The sequence below is a fragment of the Ailuropoda melanoleuca genome, chromosome 15 (assembly GCF_002007445.2).
Source record: "Ailuropoda melanoleuca isolate Jingjing chromosome 15, ASM200744v2, whole genome shotgun sequence".
NCBI lineage: Eukaryota > Metazoa > Chordata > Mammalia > Carnivora > Ursidae > Ailuropoda > Ailuropoda melanoleuca.
This window is the reverse complement of record NC_048232.1, coordinates 68,240,137-68,257,363: the sequence shown is the minus strand read 5'-3', so window position 1 is coordinate 68,257,363 and position 17,227 is coordinate 68,240,137. Positions and strand designations below refer to the sequence as shown.

Genomic DNA, 17,227 nt, shown 5'->3' with positions numbered 1-17,227 from the left:
CATGGTCTCTTATGGGTAAGTCATCTTAAGCTTTCTGGGAAATTTCCCTGCTTTAATATCATTTAAAGCCTAACCACTGGGGATGCCTGGGTGGCTCAGGCGGTTAAGCATCTGCCTTTGGCTCAGATCGTGATCCCAGGGTCCTGGGATGGAGTCTCACATTGGGCTCCTTGCTCAGTGGGGAGCCTGCTTCTCCCTCTGCCTCCTGCTCCCCCTGCTCGTGCTCTTACAAATAAATAACCTTTTAAAAAATAAAGTCTAACCACTGTACAGTCAAAAGAATCAGTAAATAATTGTTTATCCTCTAGTAATAACATTGGGCGCATCAAATGTTCAGATGTTAATAATTCCTTAGGAGTTTTAACCTTGATCCATATAGCCCTCTGTGTTGAGATCATGGCTTGAAATAATAAGATACTGCTCCTTGAATGAATTATCCTTCATCCTCAAACCTTACATACGCTGTATTCCACAAAGCAAGCTAGCTGACTTGCACATCGAATCACAGTAATAGATGGGAATTATATCTTGTATGGGAGACATATCCCCTAAACTTTCATTCAGTATAGCTAGCCTTTCTTAAATGACTGTTGCACACATGGCACACATGCCAACTTTCAGTTTTTTTTCTAGGAAACTCAAGTCATATTTTAATAACCAGAAGATTCATAAACCATATCAATGCTGAGGTTAACATCTCACACACTCCTCTCAACACTTCTGAGAATGTGCAGTCAGGGCTGCCTTGTAAGTTAAATGATTCAGTAGATACTACCTGAGGTTAAGGATTGCTGGGAGAAGCTGACTTACTAAGGTACTGCATCATTCTTTGATAGATGAGGAGCAGCACGGCATTCACCTACGACCTACAGCTTCCTTGAAATTCGAAATCAGTTTCTTAACCATGTGGTATCTGAGATTTTTAAAATTCTGATTTATCTCATAAATGATAAAAATGGTGATTATAGCTGACCCTTGAAACACGTATTTGAACTGCACATATCCACTTATACACAAACTTTGTTCGATACAGTATAGTACTGTAAATGTATTTTCTTATGTTTTTAATAATTTTCTCTAGCTTACTTTATTGTAAGAATACAGTATATAATACATATAACATACAAAATACGTGTTAATTGACTGTTATCAGTAAGAGTTTCTGTCAACAGCAGGGTACTAGTAGTTTTCAGGGAGTCAAAGTTGTACATGGTATTTGGTGGTGTGTGGGGGAGGGGAGGAATCAGTGCCCCTGCCTACCCCCCACCCCCAAGTTGTTTAACAATCAACTGTATCTAATTTCTTATGCTACAGAAACAGCATGTAGCTCCTAATTAAGCAGCGAGACTATATACCAAGTTTCATTAACATTGCGGACATTTTTCTATCATCTATCCCAGAAATCGTTATCACAGAAACATTAAACTCATTTTAAAACATGGTCAAAACATTTCAAGCTTTCACACAATGAAGATTTGGTTCAGCTGTTAGTTCTTCTGTTCAACTTTGTGGTGTATGTCATAAGGTATTTATAATTCAGCAAAACTCCGGCTTTCTGAGTTTTAATTGTTCCTAAAGACAATTTGAACATATTTGACTCTCCTGGAAACTACTACGCACTTCTACCATGTCCTAGTGTTAACAACATAATTCAATTAGGCTATTAATCACATATACTCATTGCACTGGGTTCTGCTTCATGGGATTGACATTTCCTTAAACCAAATGTGGAAAAACAATGTTATTAAAACATTAGAATCTTTAAGTATGAATAAATTTTAAAATGTAAAACGGGAATACACAAAATCTTAAGTGGGCATTTTCCTAGAATTTCTAGGCTGAAATGGTTCTCTCTCAGAAATAGCTTTGAAATTACCTCTTAACTACAGACAGCGAGTGACTCTTGACAGTGAACACAGTATACTCGATACCCACAAATAAAATCGTCTTTCTTGAAAATAAAACTTGCATCCAAGGTTGGCAGTGGAAATCTCTTATAGTGAAAGCTGGCTGAACAGCATTCACTGTTTTCAAATCCAGTCTACTTTTGGATTGGCTTAATATACATGTATTTCCATTCCTACACCTTCTTCTTACATGACTGACACTCCTCCCAGCAGGAGTATCTGTTCCTTTCACTTCAAGCTGGGATTGAATCTTCTGAGACTTCTGATGTTGTAAGAGAGTATAGTGGAAGTGATGCTATGACTTTCACATCTAAATCCTTAAAAAGATCCAGCTTCTGCCTGGCTCTGCCTCAAAGCCCTGAAATAAATCCAACTGCCCTAAACCCACCGTGCTGTAGAGCTTAAGAAAAGACTGAGCCACTAACAGGGAGATGCTTAGAATATCTCTCTAGCCCAAAGGAGTGAAAGCCTTTTTATTTTTAAGCAAGCTCTGCATCCAACATGGGGCTTGAACTCACGACCCTGAGATCATGCTCTACTAACCGAGTCAGCCAGGTGCCCAGTGTGAAAACCTTTAAAAGAACCTCCAAGCTATCTGTTACTTCATGAGACCCAGAGCCAAGATCCAGCAGAGATGCTCTTGAATTCCTGAGACTGTGGTCTCAAGCCATTATATTTTAGCTATTTGTTACACAGCAATGCTAATCCACACTGGTGATGCCAGTTACCACAGCCATCACTTATGTGGGCTCACACTACAGCTGTACCTTTTAAGTGTGGCCTAATTGCACCCACAACCCTCCCTTTCTCTCTGCAACACATATAGTTTGTAATCTTAAACAAGACCAAGTGATGACAGAAGTTAATATGCAACTAAATGTATCTGGTTCCTAAATTTAGTTCACTGGCTGTACAACCCAAGTTTGTAATAAAATCATTTCTCTTCCTTAGACTCCTTGAAACTTTCTTTCCCTAAGACCCCATCTATATACTTTATACAGTGATTGCCAACCCAATCCAGATACTGGAAGACCTCAAAGTAAAATGTAATCAGATTTGACAAAGTACATTACAGATTGGGCTTTCACACTTCCTAACCAAACGTAAGAGAAAACTAACAGTGTCTTACTCTCTAGGCGATTTTATGCTCCATTTTTTGTAATTTATAAAGTCAGATTTGTTTGAAGATAATGTTACCTAAAGTGGTTTTAGCTATCAAGTGCTTTGGCCCTTTTAAAAACTATCATTCCGGGGCGCCTGGCTGGCTCAGTCAGTGAAGTATGACTCTTGACCTCGGGGGTTGTAAATTCAAGTCTCGCATTGGGTGTAGATTACTTTAAAAAAATAAAACCTTTAAATAAATAAAATAACTAAGAACTATCACTCTAACAATCAGCCTCATTTACTTTTTTCAATTTAATTTTTAAAGTTTAAATAATCTCTACACCCAACGTGGTGCTCAAACAGAAAACCCTGAGATGAAGAGCTGCACATTCCAACTGAGCCAGCAAGGCACCCCTAGATTTTCTTTTGCAAATGAGGATTAGCAAACTCATTAGGGTTTTTAAAAGTATAGTAGTACATGTTGCAGAAATTTGATTACATGCTGAAATTTACTTGTTAAAATATAACAACAAATACGTATCCATATTTCAATTTAACTACAACTAAATCAAGTTTTTGAAAATTCAGGTATGTTTCCTTTATTTTTAGGAGTATAGGAACTTTTGTGTGACAAAACTTGACACATATGGCCAATTAATGAGTGGGGATCAGAGTACTGAACCAACAGTGATTAGTTTACATTTTTTCCTTGAGGTTTTAACTTACACTTAATTCCTTCCATTTTAGGGTTAATTCTTTAAAAACTAGCTTTAAAAAGAACCACAAAGTCACAGACAAATCATGAATAGTTGGGTTTATTTCAACAGTGGGTTTGAAACTCTTGCCTTAGGCAAGAGTACTACAGTAATTATACCAGGAATAGACAATTTCCTACACTGTCAAATATATAAAAGTTCTTCTTGCACTTTCCTCAACACTGATCAACAAGCAGATTCAGTCCACATTTGCTTTGATCATTCTACTGAGTTAACCCAAGCTTCTTCTTCAGAGACTCTGGCATTTCAGGTGGAGGAGGGCGAGGGAGCCTGAAGTAGACCTTCACAGAGTCATAGATGAACCACTGTAGTGCAGTCAGAGTGCCAATCATGATGATACGGGCAAAGAGTCCCTTCCATACACCTGGTTGAAATATGAAACATGAATGAAAAATGAAATATATCCAAGTGTTACTCTTTGCTTGGGCGGGGAGGGAGAATCCTACCTTTAAATCCAAGTCTCTGAAGGACTTGAGAAGCACTGCTACCTTTCTCTTTATTCAACACAGATACCACAGAATCAGCAGGGTGAGAAACAATTGCACAGAAGACTCCAGCTGAAAAAAGTCAAGATAGATAATCCAACAAGGGATTAATTTTAAAAATTCACATCACAACCAACAACCTTTTCCTAATTTTCAGTTCTTAAAAAGAAAATCAGATTCAGAGACTGACAAGAAAGTTATACAGCAGTCTACCCTATGTAAAGCAGAACAATCCATCAAGTTTTTATATTACTTTAATCAACTTTCCTTTGTGTTAAAAATGTGTTCTTGAAAAACTAGGAGGAAAAAAAAGGTACAGCAGTGAAATCAATGTATCCCCCAAACTTTACCAAGACATGCAAACCTGAAAATAATTCAGAAACTAATTAACAAGTTTTTAGGAATCCTAAAAGGCATAGAAAACGCTATGGGAAGATAAAACTTCTTTGGAATACTTTTTTTCTCACAAAAAAGGGCCAATAATGGAAAGGATTACTTGTCCTTAATTTCACAGACATACATGTTGCAAGTAACTCATACCTATGTAACCTGCCACAAATGTTACAACCAGTTGCTCTGGCTTTGAACATTCACTTCGGGGCTTGGGAACAACAAACTTGTACAATGCTTCCACAGTACGTTCAAAGCAGGCAAATTTCATCATGGTGTATGGTATCTGTCTCATCCAGAGAGGAGCAACTCCCTTGTAGAATCTAGGAAACCAGGAGACTTATTTCACCCAGTTGTTATTTATTCACCTAGCAGAGATTTTCATCATTAACAGAAGTGTCCGCACACCAGTCAAGTCCCGATAGCAAAAAAATGGCAGCACAATTGCATGTCATTTCTATCAGAACCTACGACTAACATGCAGGTGTATTTCTCTCACATGCCAATGACTCAAGCACCTTTGACTATACAACCAAAAAAGTTGCTGGATGTTTCTCTTACTGGAACTACAAGAAACAAGAAGTTTACAAGTAGAACTCAGTTCAAGACTGACATCCACAAAGGTGGATCTAAGGAAGCATGTTGTTGCCAGACTATATGCAAATCCTTAGCTGCGAACACAGATGACAACAATTCTCACAAGCCCTTCCCAAAAGTTAACAATTAATGTCAAATATCAAATCATACGCAGATTGACAAACATTCTTACTTTAGAAAAAATCTTTAACTCAGGGCTTAAGCCGTGTATCAACTTATCCTTGCCCCTGGAGTTTATGTTCTATATAAAAGGTATATAGACATTAACATAATAGCTTAAAAAAAAAAGTCTGATAGGTTTAATGCTAACAAATGCAGATTCCTTAAATGAGTATTTCTATACTGTAACTCTAGACAAATGTTCACTTACGCTTTTAAGCCTTCTTCCTTATACATTTTGGGAGCTGCATCCCTCAAAGTGTTGGCATAACCTGGTTGGGTTTGAATTCGAACCTTAGCAGCTTCCATAGGAGCCAGGGCAATGTCAGCAAAGAATTCAGCACTGGCAGAAGCAGCCAAATACAGTGATGTGCGCCACAGATAGGCATTTTCCTAATTGAAAAACATAAGAAGGAACGTGTACCGCTACTGCATTGGCTGTTTACGATTTCAATTAAGGGACAGTTATAGGAAACAGTTACATTTCAGACCACCTAACAGTGTTTATCATATGGTCCACACAGGAGACTGAAAGTATGTCCTCTCCCATAACCTTATCAACCACAGCACAATGTGAATTATTTTTTGAACATCTAGGTGCCGGGTACAGGTGGCCCTTGAACTACACAGAGGAATCCCAGACCTCCTCTTTCAAAAACTCAAAATCCAACTTACTTGGAAAGCAGCACAGTATAGTAATAATAATAAAGACAAAAAAAAAAAAAAAAGACCCTTTTTGGTCTTAAAGTAGTTAAAGCTTGGGACTTTCAATTTTTAAGTTAAAATTACATACCTCCCCAAGCATGTTGCTATACAAGACTTTGAAAACTTCATAAAAGCCAAACTTGCAGAGCCCCTGCATAGAGTAGCCAATAAAGGTCGGAGCCCATCCTTTAGCCAAACCACGAACACCATCCTCTTTAAGTGTAATTGAGAATCCATTAAATATGCCCTTGTACTTCTGGGGGTCCACCTTTATTTAAAAGAAGGAAGAAAAAAATTAATTAAATGGGTACATTTAAGAGCTATCACTTCTCATAAATATTGAATTTCACCATTATTAGTTTTTCCTTTGGTTCTAAAATAAACTTCAGTAACTACACAAAAGGTACGGGTAAACACAAATTCACTGCATATCAACTTAATATCTATAATCATCTTTGTAAATTTAACTTTATACATTAAGGTCTAGCTTTCTTTCAGTCAGACTTAAGTCTTGGAGGGTTAGTTAAGAGGGCAGAATTCCTAGAAAAATACATGATAAAACGGACTCAAAATTTTTCACCATCCAACTCTACCACTTCTAAAAAATTAGTTTTAAAGCTACTGCCTGAGTAAGAGGTAAGTCTATATCCTGATGTATTCTAGCCCATTAAGAAGTTACAAAGTTTTATGAACGTAAGGCAAATGAAACACAAGTTAAAAAGGTAGATCAACATAATGAGAATCTGTCTTTTAACTTAAATTCACTTCAAGAGACATGCATACATTTTAGTGAAGGTATATTTCACATCCATTCTATTAACTAATGGGAAAAGAAAAAAAATCTTAATTTCACTGTATCTGCCAGTACTACAAGGGCTGGTATACATCACCTTCCTCTCCCTGCTAACATTTCACCTTCCTCTCTCTCTTAGGTAAGTAGACTTCTAATCCTGTTTGGGACAAATAAATTTTTGACGTTTGATTATTTTTATCTCAATAACCCTAATTAAGATACTCTAATCATAAAAAACGTTTATGTAAATAAATATACAAGAAACTATGCCTATGAAATTTTAATACTAAGACAGTGAAGAGTATTTTTTCTAACCTACGTAATGTTCTGCCCTGACCTTATCAGTAAACAAGAGACACGAAGTCACTTAAAAAATACCCTAAGAAGGAATACCTACTCTGATATATAACCGCTTTAAAATGACCATTTGGGAGCATAAAGAACCAGCAGGCCTTGAAGAGCAACTCTAGTCAGAATTGAGCACAGCAGCAAAATACCGTTTATAGCCAGGGTTTGAGATCCAAAAATCTGCCTACAATCTTATTTTAAAAGAGGCATTTCTTCAATTTAAAACACTAATTAAAATAAAGATCACGAGGGGGCGCCTGGGTGGCACAGCAGTTAAGCGTCTGCCTTCGGCTCAGGGCGTGATCCCGGCGTTATGGGATCGAGCCCCACATCAGGCTCCTCTGCTGTGAGCCTGCTTCTTCCTCTCCCACTCCCCCTGCTTGTGTTCCCTCTCTCGCTGGCTGTCTCTATCTCTGTCAAATAAACAAATAAAATGTTTAAAAAAAAAAAAATAAAAAATAAAGATCACGAGTTAAGAAAATTTGGGTTTGGTTTCCTACAAAAGTTTCTAGCAGTTGTGATGTCTTCAAATTTTCTCATTTGTGAAGTCCTTTTAAAATTATTTGGAATTAAGTCACACATGAAAGATACATTCAATGTTGCCATCTTAATACAAACCTGCATACGGCATTTCACTAAATCCAGAGGAACGACAGCAGTGTGTGTCAGACCACAACTTAAGACCCCACCAAAGCCACACAGTGCATAAAACTTCATGGAACCATATTCGCAACTGTACTCTGTAGTGAGACAAGACACACCATGCATTTTAATATAAAACTCATGTTACTGGTTATCAACTTACCTCTCGGATAATTAGGTTTCCACACAGCTTGTTAGTAGATGTCTATGTCGTACAACTTAAAAGCCATGCTTCAACAATATGCTTTTAATCCAACATGCAAAACAAACCTGCATTCTGCATTTAACCAGATCTAGAGGAACCAATGCTGTATGTGTTGTGCCACAGCTAATAATTCCTCCAAGTCCACAAAGGATAAAGAATCTGCCAGATCCATAGTCACAGCTATACTGCTCTGTTTGATTGGAAAAAAAAAAAGGTGAGTATTTCTTCAGAGATGACTAAGGCCATGGGAATGAAAGAGAACTATGATTCCCTGTGAAATAGTGCTATCACAACTTAACAGCTTTGGCCACTGTTTACAATTAAGCTGGAAGATGATTTTCCACCTAGTGTTAAGTACCAAGGCATTTACTGCCAAAATCAAAGAATCACTGAGATTACAATGGTTCTGAGACACTAGCTCTTATTGTGCCATATTAAAAAGTCTCTGACAACATTAATAGCTCTTCGAATTAAAAGCAAACTTCAAATTATTAACTGATAAAAACACACTTCAGAATACAAATCAAACTTAGGAAGAGCACTAGACAAGTAAAAGCTTGCAAACTTCTAAGTGTACCCCAGCCACTAATCAATACTATCCCCACTTATAGATTCATGTACATAAAATGAGATAAATTCCTGAAGTCAAATACATTTACTACAGAACAGTGTTTAAGGATTTTTCTACCCACACTAAAGACATAACAGCAACAATAAATGATTTAAAAACTTTAGATTTTACAGGCACATAATGTATATAACATTTACAGAACTCCTTCAATTTGGTTTTCAGGTTTCTCTGTCCACACACTCCACTGGGATTTAAAACATACAATTAAGTTCAAGTTCAGTCTAACCAAAAAGATTCCTGAAAGACTATAGGGATCCCTACCAATTACTTATCTCCTTTTTACAGCCTATCTGGGGCTTCTGTCCTCTCCTTTACCAATTACATTAAAACGAGAGACCCAATTATCTCATACACCTCGTGTTAACAAATACTAGCCTTCGGGAATGCTTAAGAGAGGAACGAGTATTTTTAAGAAGAAAATTAAAGCCAAATCAAGTAATAGATAATAGATAATAGATATAAAGAACTGCAGGTGGTCAGTGGCTAGGAAGGAGACTTTACCCAACACGTAGTCTACTGACCAAGCGGGCTCACGGCGGAGAAGATAAGGAGCTAGTCAAGGCCTCTATAACTCTATTCTCCCGAGGACGTGGAGGTCACAGAGGGAACTGTGCCTGGGCCCTTCCACGCCCTTGAGAGAGGGCCAAGGATCCGATACACGGCCTAGGACTAAAAGGGCTGACATCCTAGGGCAAGTAACTAGGCGCCGTCCTGTGGTGCAAAAGGCCAGGTGCGTCCTTCCTCTCTGTCCTCCAGGCCACTAAGCCCGAGGGGACATAACGACCATATCGGGGGCAGGTCTAAGCTCACCTTCCACAGCGGCTGCTGCCAGATTGCGGGAACGGCGGGGCGGGCCCGGGGGCCCCGCGGGGCTGCTGCGGGAATCCGCGAGGCCATCGTGTACCAGCTGCAGGTGGGGCGCGTTGAAGGGGTTCGCCCGCGCCAGATGCGCCACGGACGAGAACATCTTCCTAAGGGAAGAGAGAGCAGCGGTCAGAGTAAAGGTAAGGGGCCCCTCAGGCCGCCGAAGTCACCGGCACCATAGGACACCGACACGGGCCCTACTTCTTCCCGCCTCCGCGCCCTTGAGGAGGTCATGGCGGCCTCCTCCAAGGAGAGCGACCAGGCCTACAGCCTAAGCAGCTCCTCAGAGGGGCTCCGTTCCCCGCACCCACCAGGGGCAAGACCCAGCACACTCACTTCCTAAGATGGCGAACACACAACCGCTCCCTCGAAAAGGCTGCGGCTCACAGAGGCCGAACGTCCTCCCGACCCTTAGATCTGTGCCCTTCGTGCGCCGTCAGCGTGACGCACATTACTGTCACTGCAGCAGGCGGCACCCATTGGCGGAGAAGAGCGCCGAGGCCGTAGCGTCATCGCGTTCTCCTAGCAACCCTATCCCCGCCCCCGCCCGCCCCAGCCCGCCCCAGCCCTTCCGGCCCGGCTTCTGCGCAGGAGGATTGGTTCTGCGCAAGCGTGCATTCCGGGGCCGGGTTTTGAGTGGTGTAGGATTGTGCTCGTGACCGCGTCTTTTTGTCCCTTCACCTTGAAGCGTCTTTTCCTTGATGTCGGGGCTTCAGTTTTTTTACGTTGAAATGAGTCCCAGCATAGTAGTCACTTAAACAAACAAAAGGAGGGGGGAAAAATGCCAAATGTGTCATGATACTTTATTTCGGTGCTGCAGTCAGAATGTTACTGAAATGTTTCGTGTTACAACACCTGCCATTAAGGTACTTTTTTTTTTTAATCCATCCATTGACATTACATATAGATATGTCTGCATTTTCCGTTAGACTAGAGGGGAGTATTTTAATAGAAAATGTGCAGCAAGAACTCTTTAGACAAGATAGCTTGGGGGTTCATCACAGTAGTTCATATGACCTATTAAAACATTCAGTAAATGCATTTTAACACTACCTGGGGGTATATGGTTGAACGAGAGTGAAAGTGACTGGCAGCAGATTTTGTGTGTTCAATAAATTTAGAAAATCTTCATGAGATTCAGTTCAACACAAAAGGGCCTAGTTTAATTGGGCAGAGTTTAGTAGGGGTCAAACCCTGTTAGAATTCTGGCTCTGACATTGTCCTGGCTCTTGACAAAGTAACCTTGGAAATTCACTGCATTACTATGAACCTGTTTCTTAAATATAAGATGGAAGGAGAGGGTAGCCCCATGGGCTTGTGCAGTTACATAGGGCCTGTGCTAAATTTAATGCTCTGTTGTCACCATTGTGTAATTCTTTTTTTTTTTTTTAAGATTTTATTCATTTATTTGACAGGGAGGGAGAGAGATAGAGAGGGAGAGGGAGAGGGAGAGAGAGAAAGAGAGCACAAGCAGGGGAGCGGCAGGGAGAGGGAGAAGCAGGCTCCCCGCTGAACAGAGAGCCTAACACGGGTGGACCCCGGACCTGGGATCAGGACCTGAGCCAAAGGGAGATACTTAACCAACTGAGTCACCCAGGGTGCCCCATCCATTTTGTAATTTTTAATAATTTATGAACAAGAGGTCCTGCATTTTTCATTTTTGCACAGAAATTACAAATTACAAAGCTGGTCCTGGATGAGAGTAACATCTATCTTGCAAGTTTATAAGAACTCAATGAGACAATGTCTAAATGTGGGGGTTTGAGTCAACAGGCAGAGTTGGGGAGAGGGTCAGCTGTTAGTAAGTTATTAAGAGGGTAGGGTAATTCTTGCTAAATTGACCTAACAGGATTCTTGCTGAAGGCAGTCCAAGGTAATCAGGTATTACCTGGGGAATGAGGAATTTGATAAGGTATTGAGGGTAATCAGATATCAAGGCTGGTTAGGGTGCCCGGCTGGCTCACTTGGTGGAGCGTGTGACTCTTGATCTCGCGGTTGTGAGTTCAATCCCCATGTTGCGTGTAGAGATTACTAAAGGAATAGTAAATAAAATAGATATCAAGGTGGGGAGGTTTTTTTGTTAAGCTAAGTTGATAGAATTCTTCTTTTTACCATTTTATTGGGTTTTTTTTTTTCATCATGATAAGTGTACCCTTTAATCCCCATCTCCTATTTCACCCATCCCCACCACCCACCTCCCCTCTGGTAACTATCAGTTTGTTCTCTGATGTTAAGAGTCTGTTTCTTGGTTTGTCTCTCTCTTTTTTTTTTCTTAGCTCATTTGTTTGTTTCTTAAATTCCACGTATGAGTGAGATCATATGGAAAGACAACTTTCTATGACTGACTTATTTTGCTTGGGATTATTCTCTCCAGCTCCAACCATGTTGTTGCAAATAGCAAGATTTCATTCTTTTTGACAGAATTCTTGCTACAGGTAGGCTCTTGGAGGACATGTCCAAGGCCGTGCCTAGTTGAAAAGGGCTTAGAGGGGTGCCTGGGTGGCTCAGCTGTTAAGCGTCTGCCTTCGGCTCAGGTCATGATCCCAGGGTCCTGGGATCGAGCCCCGCATTGGGCTCCCTGCGTGGCGGGAAGCCTGCTTCTCCCTCTCACACTCCCCTTGCTTGTGTTCCCTCTCTTGCTCTCTCTCTCAAATAAATAAATAAAATCTTAAAAAAAAAAAAGAAAGAAAGAAAATGGCTTAGAAGAGGCTAACTAAGGTTTGGTCAAGGAGGGAGTCTTTGTTGCACACCGCTTGGCTCAGTCAGTGAAGCATGTCAATCTTGATCTCGCGGTTGTGAGTTCCAGCCCCACATTGGGTATGGAGATGACTTAAAAATAAAATCTTAGAAAAAAAAAGGAGAGTGTCTCTGTCAATACTTTTCTATTCAAGGGGTACCTGGCTGGCTCAATTGGTAGAGCATGTGACTCTTAATGTTAGGGCTATGAGTCTGAACCCCACCTTGGGCAAGGAGCCTACTTAAAAAAACAATTAAAAATACTTTCCTATTCAGTATACCAAGTCTTGCATTTTAATTTCATTAAATTGAGCCACTACTGAATTTAAATTTCAGCCAAACTTTTAAGAGACCCTCTCAGAAATTTGAGCTAAAACAATGGATTGAGACACTGTTAACTCTAACCATAGCAATAAATTTGGTTTGGTCTACCATTATATTCCTTCTGTTCTATTTTAGTTATCACTACTTATCAAATTATCCTAAAATTTAAGAGCATAAAACAACAAACAATTATCATCTCACATTTTCTGAGGGTCAGAAATCTGGGAGAGGCTCAGTTGGATGGCCTGGGTCAGGGTGTATCATAAGGTTGTGGTCAAGCCGCTGGTTGGGACTGTGGTCTCCGGGGGTGGAAGATATGCTTCCAAGCCCACTAATTTGGCCATTGGCAGGACACTCCAGTTCCTTGTCAAATGGATCTTTCCATAGAGCTGCTCATGGCAAGCTTTCCCAGCATGAGTAATTCAGGAAAGACAGATAGCAACCAAGAGAGAAGCTCAGTGCCCTTTATAACCTCATTGCAGAAGCCATCACTTCTGTATTTTACTGATCACACAAACCAATCCTGATACAATGTGGGTAAGGCCCTAGGGATCACTGGGCCATCCTAGAAGGTGACTACCATGCACCCCACCCCACATTCTGTCTCCATCCCCATACATGTTGCCCAGGTTTCTGTCAATATAAATCTTGCACACTATCTTACCTTCTAGGATCTCCTGCAAGGGGTAGAGAAGCTGTGGAAGGTGTTGATGATAGGTCTTGAGGAGGATCAGCAGACCCTACAAGGCAACGAACTACCCCAGGAGAGGCCAATACAGATTTTACAGGTAAGGAGAGACTACGCTCTTCAGGCAAGGGAGGAAAGGCCATCAATACTGGCAGAAGAGGCCTCAGCAGAATTTAGAAGTTCATGATTCCAGTTTCTTCAGCCTGCCCATAGGTTCACATTCCCATGCCAATATTCAGGATCTCACTGCTGCTCAAAAACAAAAACACAAATTAATTTTAACATGAGACCCTCGAGATTGGAAATTCAGTTGCATTGTAAATCAGGATTAGATTTTGGATTTGGCTTTTAGAAAGTACAGCCTTACAGAGATACAGGAAGACAGTCACATAAGATTTTCTTTTTCTTTCTCTTTTTTTCTTTTTCTTTTTCTCTTCTCTTCTTTTCTCTTTTCTTTTTTCTTTCTTCTTCTTCTTCTTCTTCTTCTTCTTCTTCTTCCTTTTTTTTTCACATAAGATTTCTGATCCTTTATCTTGAACTGAATGTTTAAAGCCCTAAGCTCATCATTTCCTTTCCCCCAGTTATCCAACAAAATTAGGATAAACCAACCAACTCCATTATACTACTTATTTTCTTTTAAATAATTTATGGAAGTATCCACATGGTTACCCAAAGCCTTGCCTTCTTTAGGCACTTGATTGAAGGTATCCGTAGGTGATGATTTAAGAAACTGTTTTTGCTAATGCATACCATGGACAACCAGTGTCACTTTTGTCATTGACAACTGGTCATCAGTGCCTTTAAATCTAATCAGATCAGATAGCCCAGAACAAATTCATAGAACGCATTCTTAAGTTTTAGTTCTTCTGGAATTACTTCCAATACCATTGTCTGGATCAGAATTTGACCAGAGAAGCATAAGTACTATGAGTCATATGAAAGAAGAGGCTTATTTTAGGGACCAGGTCTTAAACAATTATGAGAGCTGGAGAAGAGGCTGCCTCTGTGTCTGGGGTTGGACCTGAAATTTCTGTAAATCGATAGAGCTTAGAGTCAGTCAGGAAAGTTGAACGTGAAGTGAGGATAAGGAGGGACAAAGTGGAATCCACAAAGAGCAACTGGATCCCACGAGGATAAACTAGACTGTGCCTCTGTCTCTTGACACCTACAATCTCAGTAACGCAGGTCCCCGCAGGAGCCATGCTGCAAGTGCTCATAGGAGCCAAGGCACTGCTCATGACTCTGGCCCAGCACTCAGAGAAACTGAAGGAGGTCCTGGAATTGCTGAAAGAGCTCCACACATGGCTGCTGCCCCACTCCCAGGTAAGCCAACAGATCAGCATCCAAGTGCCTGAGCTGCCACAGCGCCTCACATCTCACACTGACCTTCAGAGTGTAAGGGCTTCCCTTCTGCCTTTGAAATCTTGCACAAATTTCCCTTGTGGCCAGTCTTAACACAGAAGCATATCTGAGAGATAAAGAGAATTTAAGATGTTAGGTAGAGATAGGATATTCTAGTGGAACTTTCCTACAGGCCCTTGTACACCTAGAGCCAGAGGTCAAGGTAGCACTGATAGATTTGAGGATCATGCCTGTTGTGGGGGAATCACAGAAAACCCTTAAGTAATTCCTACTACAGCCATCTAATAGAGGGATATAACAAATTATGCAAGGTAGACTAAAGTCCCTTTTCATATCTCCCTTGAGAAAAAAAAAGGTAGCACCCTCTAGCACCTTAGTTATTGTCTTTCTTGATTAGAAATCTTATTTGTTTTCTCTGTAAAGAGAGTAGGGAGAAATTTGTCTCTTTCTGTCTGAAATAAAATAAAATGGACTTCACCATGGGGCTGTAATTTCCATTCTGAAAAAGTTTTAAAAGGTCAAACCATCCCCATCCTTCTTTGGAAGGGTATCCTAGGTGGAGCCTAGAGCACCTTGGCTGTAAGACTAGGGGCAATCCCTTTACCAAAGTGCACCCCAAGAGCTCTGGAACCCAGGTTCAAACTCTTGAAGTCACGCATCTTTGTGCAGGGGGATGAAAACTGTCTAAGTTAAATCTGCATATTCAGGGATAGTGTATTTTATAGGAAATAAAGTCAGGTGAGTACTTTTACCCAGCCTTATCTCTTGATATTTTGGAATTTCCTTCTTTCTGCAATTAAAAGCATAAAATATGGTTTGGCTCAGAGGAGAGGCATACCTAGATGTGGCAGACCCTAAGATAGTCCACATAGAAGGTGCACACATAGATGGCAACTTTGGTCACTCCTTGGCTATAATCCACCGCTTGGACAGCTTTTAAGGGAGGCCCGGTCATCACAAGTTAGAAGTTCCCAAATATGGTTTCTCATCAAAGCACCTGGGGAGCTTTTTAGACACAGATGTTCTCAGGCCTCAAAAGATTCTGCTTACTAAGTTTGATGAGGACTCCTGGAATCTGCCATTTTTTAAAGATCCCTGGGTGATTCCTGTAAAGGAATTCAAAGCATGAGCCCATAGAACAAGTCTGACACAAGTTTCCTATCTGTAAATTGAGACAACATCCTGACTTACCTGGTTTGCCATGGATGTGAAGTGCTCAGTTACTAGAACGGAATCCTGGCTGATCTGGTTTGCTTCCAGCTGACAATTCACATTGTTATTGCACCTGCAAGAATAAGGTGCAAGGCTGTGGTGTGTACCGTCGGTACGCCATACGAAACAGGGCAACTGCTTGAGTATGAAAGGGGACAGGGGAAGATCAGCCACTCAAAGATGGACATAGTCACAGATTTGGTAACAATACAGGCAATTTTTAAAAAGATTTTGTTTATTTATTTGACAGAGAGAGGGGCAGTGAGAGAGGGAACACAAGCAGGGGGAGTGGGAGAGGGAGAAGCAGGCTTCTTGCCGAGCAGGGAGCCCGACGTGGGGCTCCCAGAACACTGGGATCCTGACCTGAGCTAAAGGCAGACGCTTAACAACTGAGCCACCCAGGCGCCCACAATACAGGCAATTTTAGGGAGAAATATATACACCCAGAAAACAGCAAGTATGAGAAGTAATGAATATAAAATGAAGGGATTAGGTTTTACTAAAAGGAGTAGAAATAGTTCCATTCAGCCTTAGAGATGTAGGACAGAGTATATACCTAAGTTTCTGTTTATGCCCTGGGTCATTATGAACTAAAATGTAATTTGTTGTAATTCAAACCTCATGTCACTTATGATATTTTGTTGTACCTGACTAAGGGGCCTACTCACAAATGAATACAGTGCAATTGCAGTCAACCCTGAATGAAATTAAAACTTGCATACATAATGAAACTTCAGAGAAAATTCTTGAATTCTGCTATTATATCTCTAAACTTGGAAGGTAGTCATTTGGGAAGGAATAGCTTTAGGGAATCAAAAGCATTCTTTAGAGAGCAGTAACTTCAAATGTTAGTAGAATTAACTGACTTTATTCTTATGAAAGGAACTGAATGTTGCTGATTGCTACACAATTACAAGTAACCTACTAACACTAGCAATTTCTCCAATTTTCTATAATTTGTGCTGTTTTAAAACAGGTGGAAAAGAAACATATTTTTCTTTTGATTTTAAGAATGCCAATTTGAAAAATATTTAGGGGCACCTGGGAGGCTCAATTGGTTAAGAATCTGCGTTGGGCTCGGGTCATGATCCCGGGGTTCTGGGATAGAGCCCTGCCTCCGGCTGCCTGCTCAGTGGGGAGTCTGCTTCTCCCTCTCCCTCTGCCTTCCACTCCCCCTGCTTGTGCTAGCTCTCTCTCTTCCTCTCTGTCAAATAAGTAAATAAATAAAATCTCCCCCCCAAGACTTTATTTATTTGTCAGAGAGAGAGAAAGAGAGAGTGTGTACAAACAGAAGGAGTG

At 40.6% G+C, this 17,227-nt stretch overlaps 1 protein-coding gene, 1 long non-coding RNA gene and 1 other non-coding gene across 4 annotated transcripts; all 3 read right to left on the bottom strand.

The window, feature by feature from the left end:
• Nucleotides 1-3,810: 3,810 nt before the first annotated feature.
• On the bottom strand, nucleotides 3,811-10,092 carry SLC25A3 (solute carrier family 25 member 3). 2 transcript variants are annotated; one of them, XM_011226285.3, is made up of 8 exons: nucleotides 9,943-10,092; nucleotides 9,553-9,713; nucleotides 8,177-8,301; nucleotides 6,212-6,391; nucleotides 5,630-5,811; nucleotides 4,813-4,985; nucleotides 4,234-4,344; nucleotides 3,811-4,151 (listed from the first exon to the last, which is right to left on the bottom strand). In XM_011226285.3, the coding sequence occupies exons 2-8, from the start codon at nucleotides 9,707-9,709 to the stop codon at nucleotides 3,991-3,993; spliced, it is 1,089 nt and encodes a 362-aa protein (XP_011224587.1). In that variant the 5' UTR covers nucleotides 9,710-9,713; nucleotides 9,943-10,092; the 3' UTR covers nucleotides 3,811-3,990. The 2 variants fall into 2 exon arrangements, with proteins under 2 accessions (XP_011224587.1, XP_002920321.1); XM_002920275.4 differs by lacking the exon at nucleotides 8,177-8,301 and adding an exon at nucleotides 7,883-8,004.
• LOC117796516 lies at nucleotides 5,058-5,306 on the bottom strand. Its single transcript, XR_004621075.1, has one exon. It is a non-coding gene; the product is annotated as a small nucleolar RNA SNORA53 (small nucleolar RNA).
• A 163-nt stretch (nucleotides 10,093-10,255) lies between the features above and the next one.
• On the bottom strand, nucleotides 10,256-16,138 carry LOC117796354. Its single transcript, XR_004620774.1, has 6 exons — nucleotides 15,908-16,138; nucleotides 15,555-15,822; nucleotides 14,741-14,822; nucleotides 13,331-13,603; nucleotides 11,495-11,637; nucleotides 10,256-10,359 (listed from the first exon to the last, which is right to left on the bottom strand). It is a non-coding gene; the product is annotated as an uncharacterized LOC117796354 (long non-coding RNA).
• Nucleotides 16,139-17,227: the final 1,089 nt, after the last annotated feature.

What these genes read in the sequence shown, in the direction of transcription:
- SLC25A3 (XM_011226285.3), bottom strand. Translation starts at nt 9,709, where the DNA reads ATGTTCTCGTCCGTGGCGCATCTGGCGCGGGCGAACCCCTTCAACGCG. An exon ending in TGGTTAAATGCAGAATGCAG is followed by an intron (nt 6,392 to 8,176) that starts GTTTGTTTTGCA and finishes TTTTAAATAAAG; the next exon opens with GTGGACCCCCAGAAGTACAA. An exon ending in ATAGCAACATGCTTGGGGAG is followed by an intron (nt 5,812 to 6,211) that starts GTATGTAATTTT and finishes TTTTTCAATTAG; the next exon opens with GAAAATGCCTATCTGTGGCG.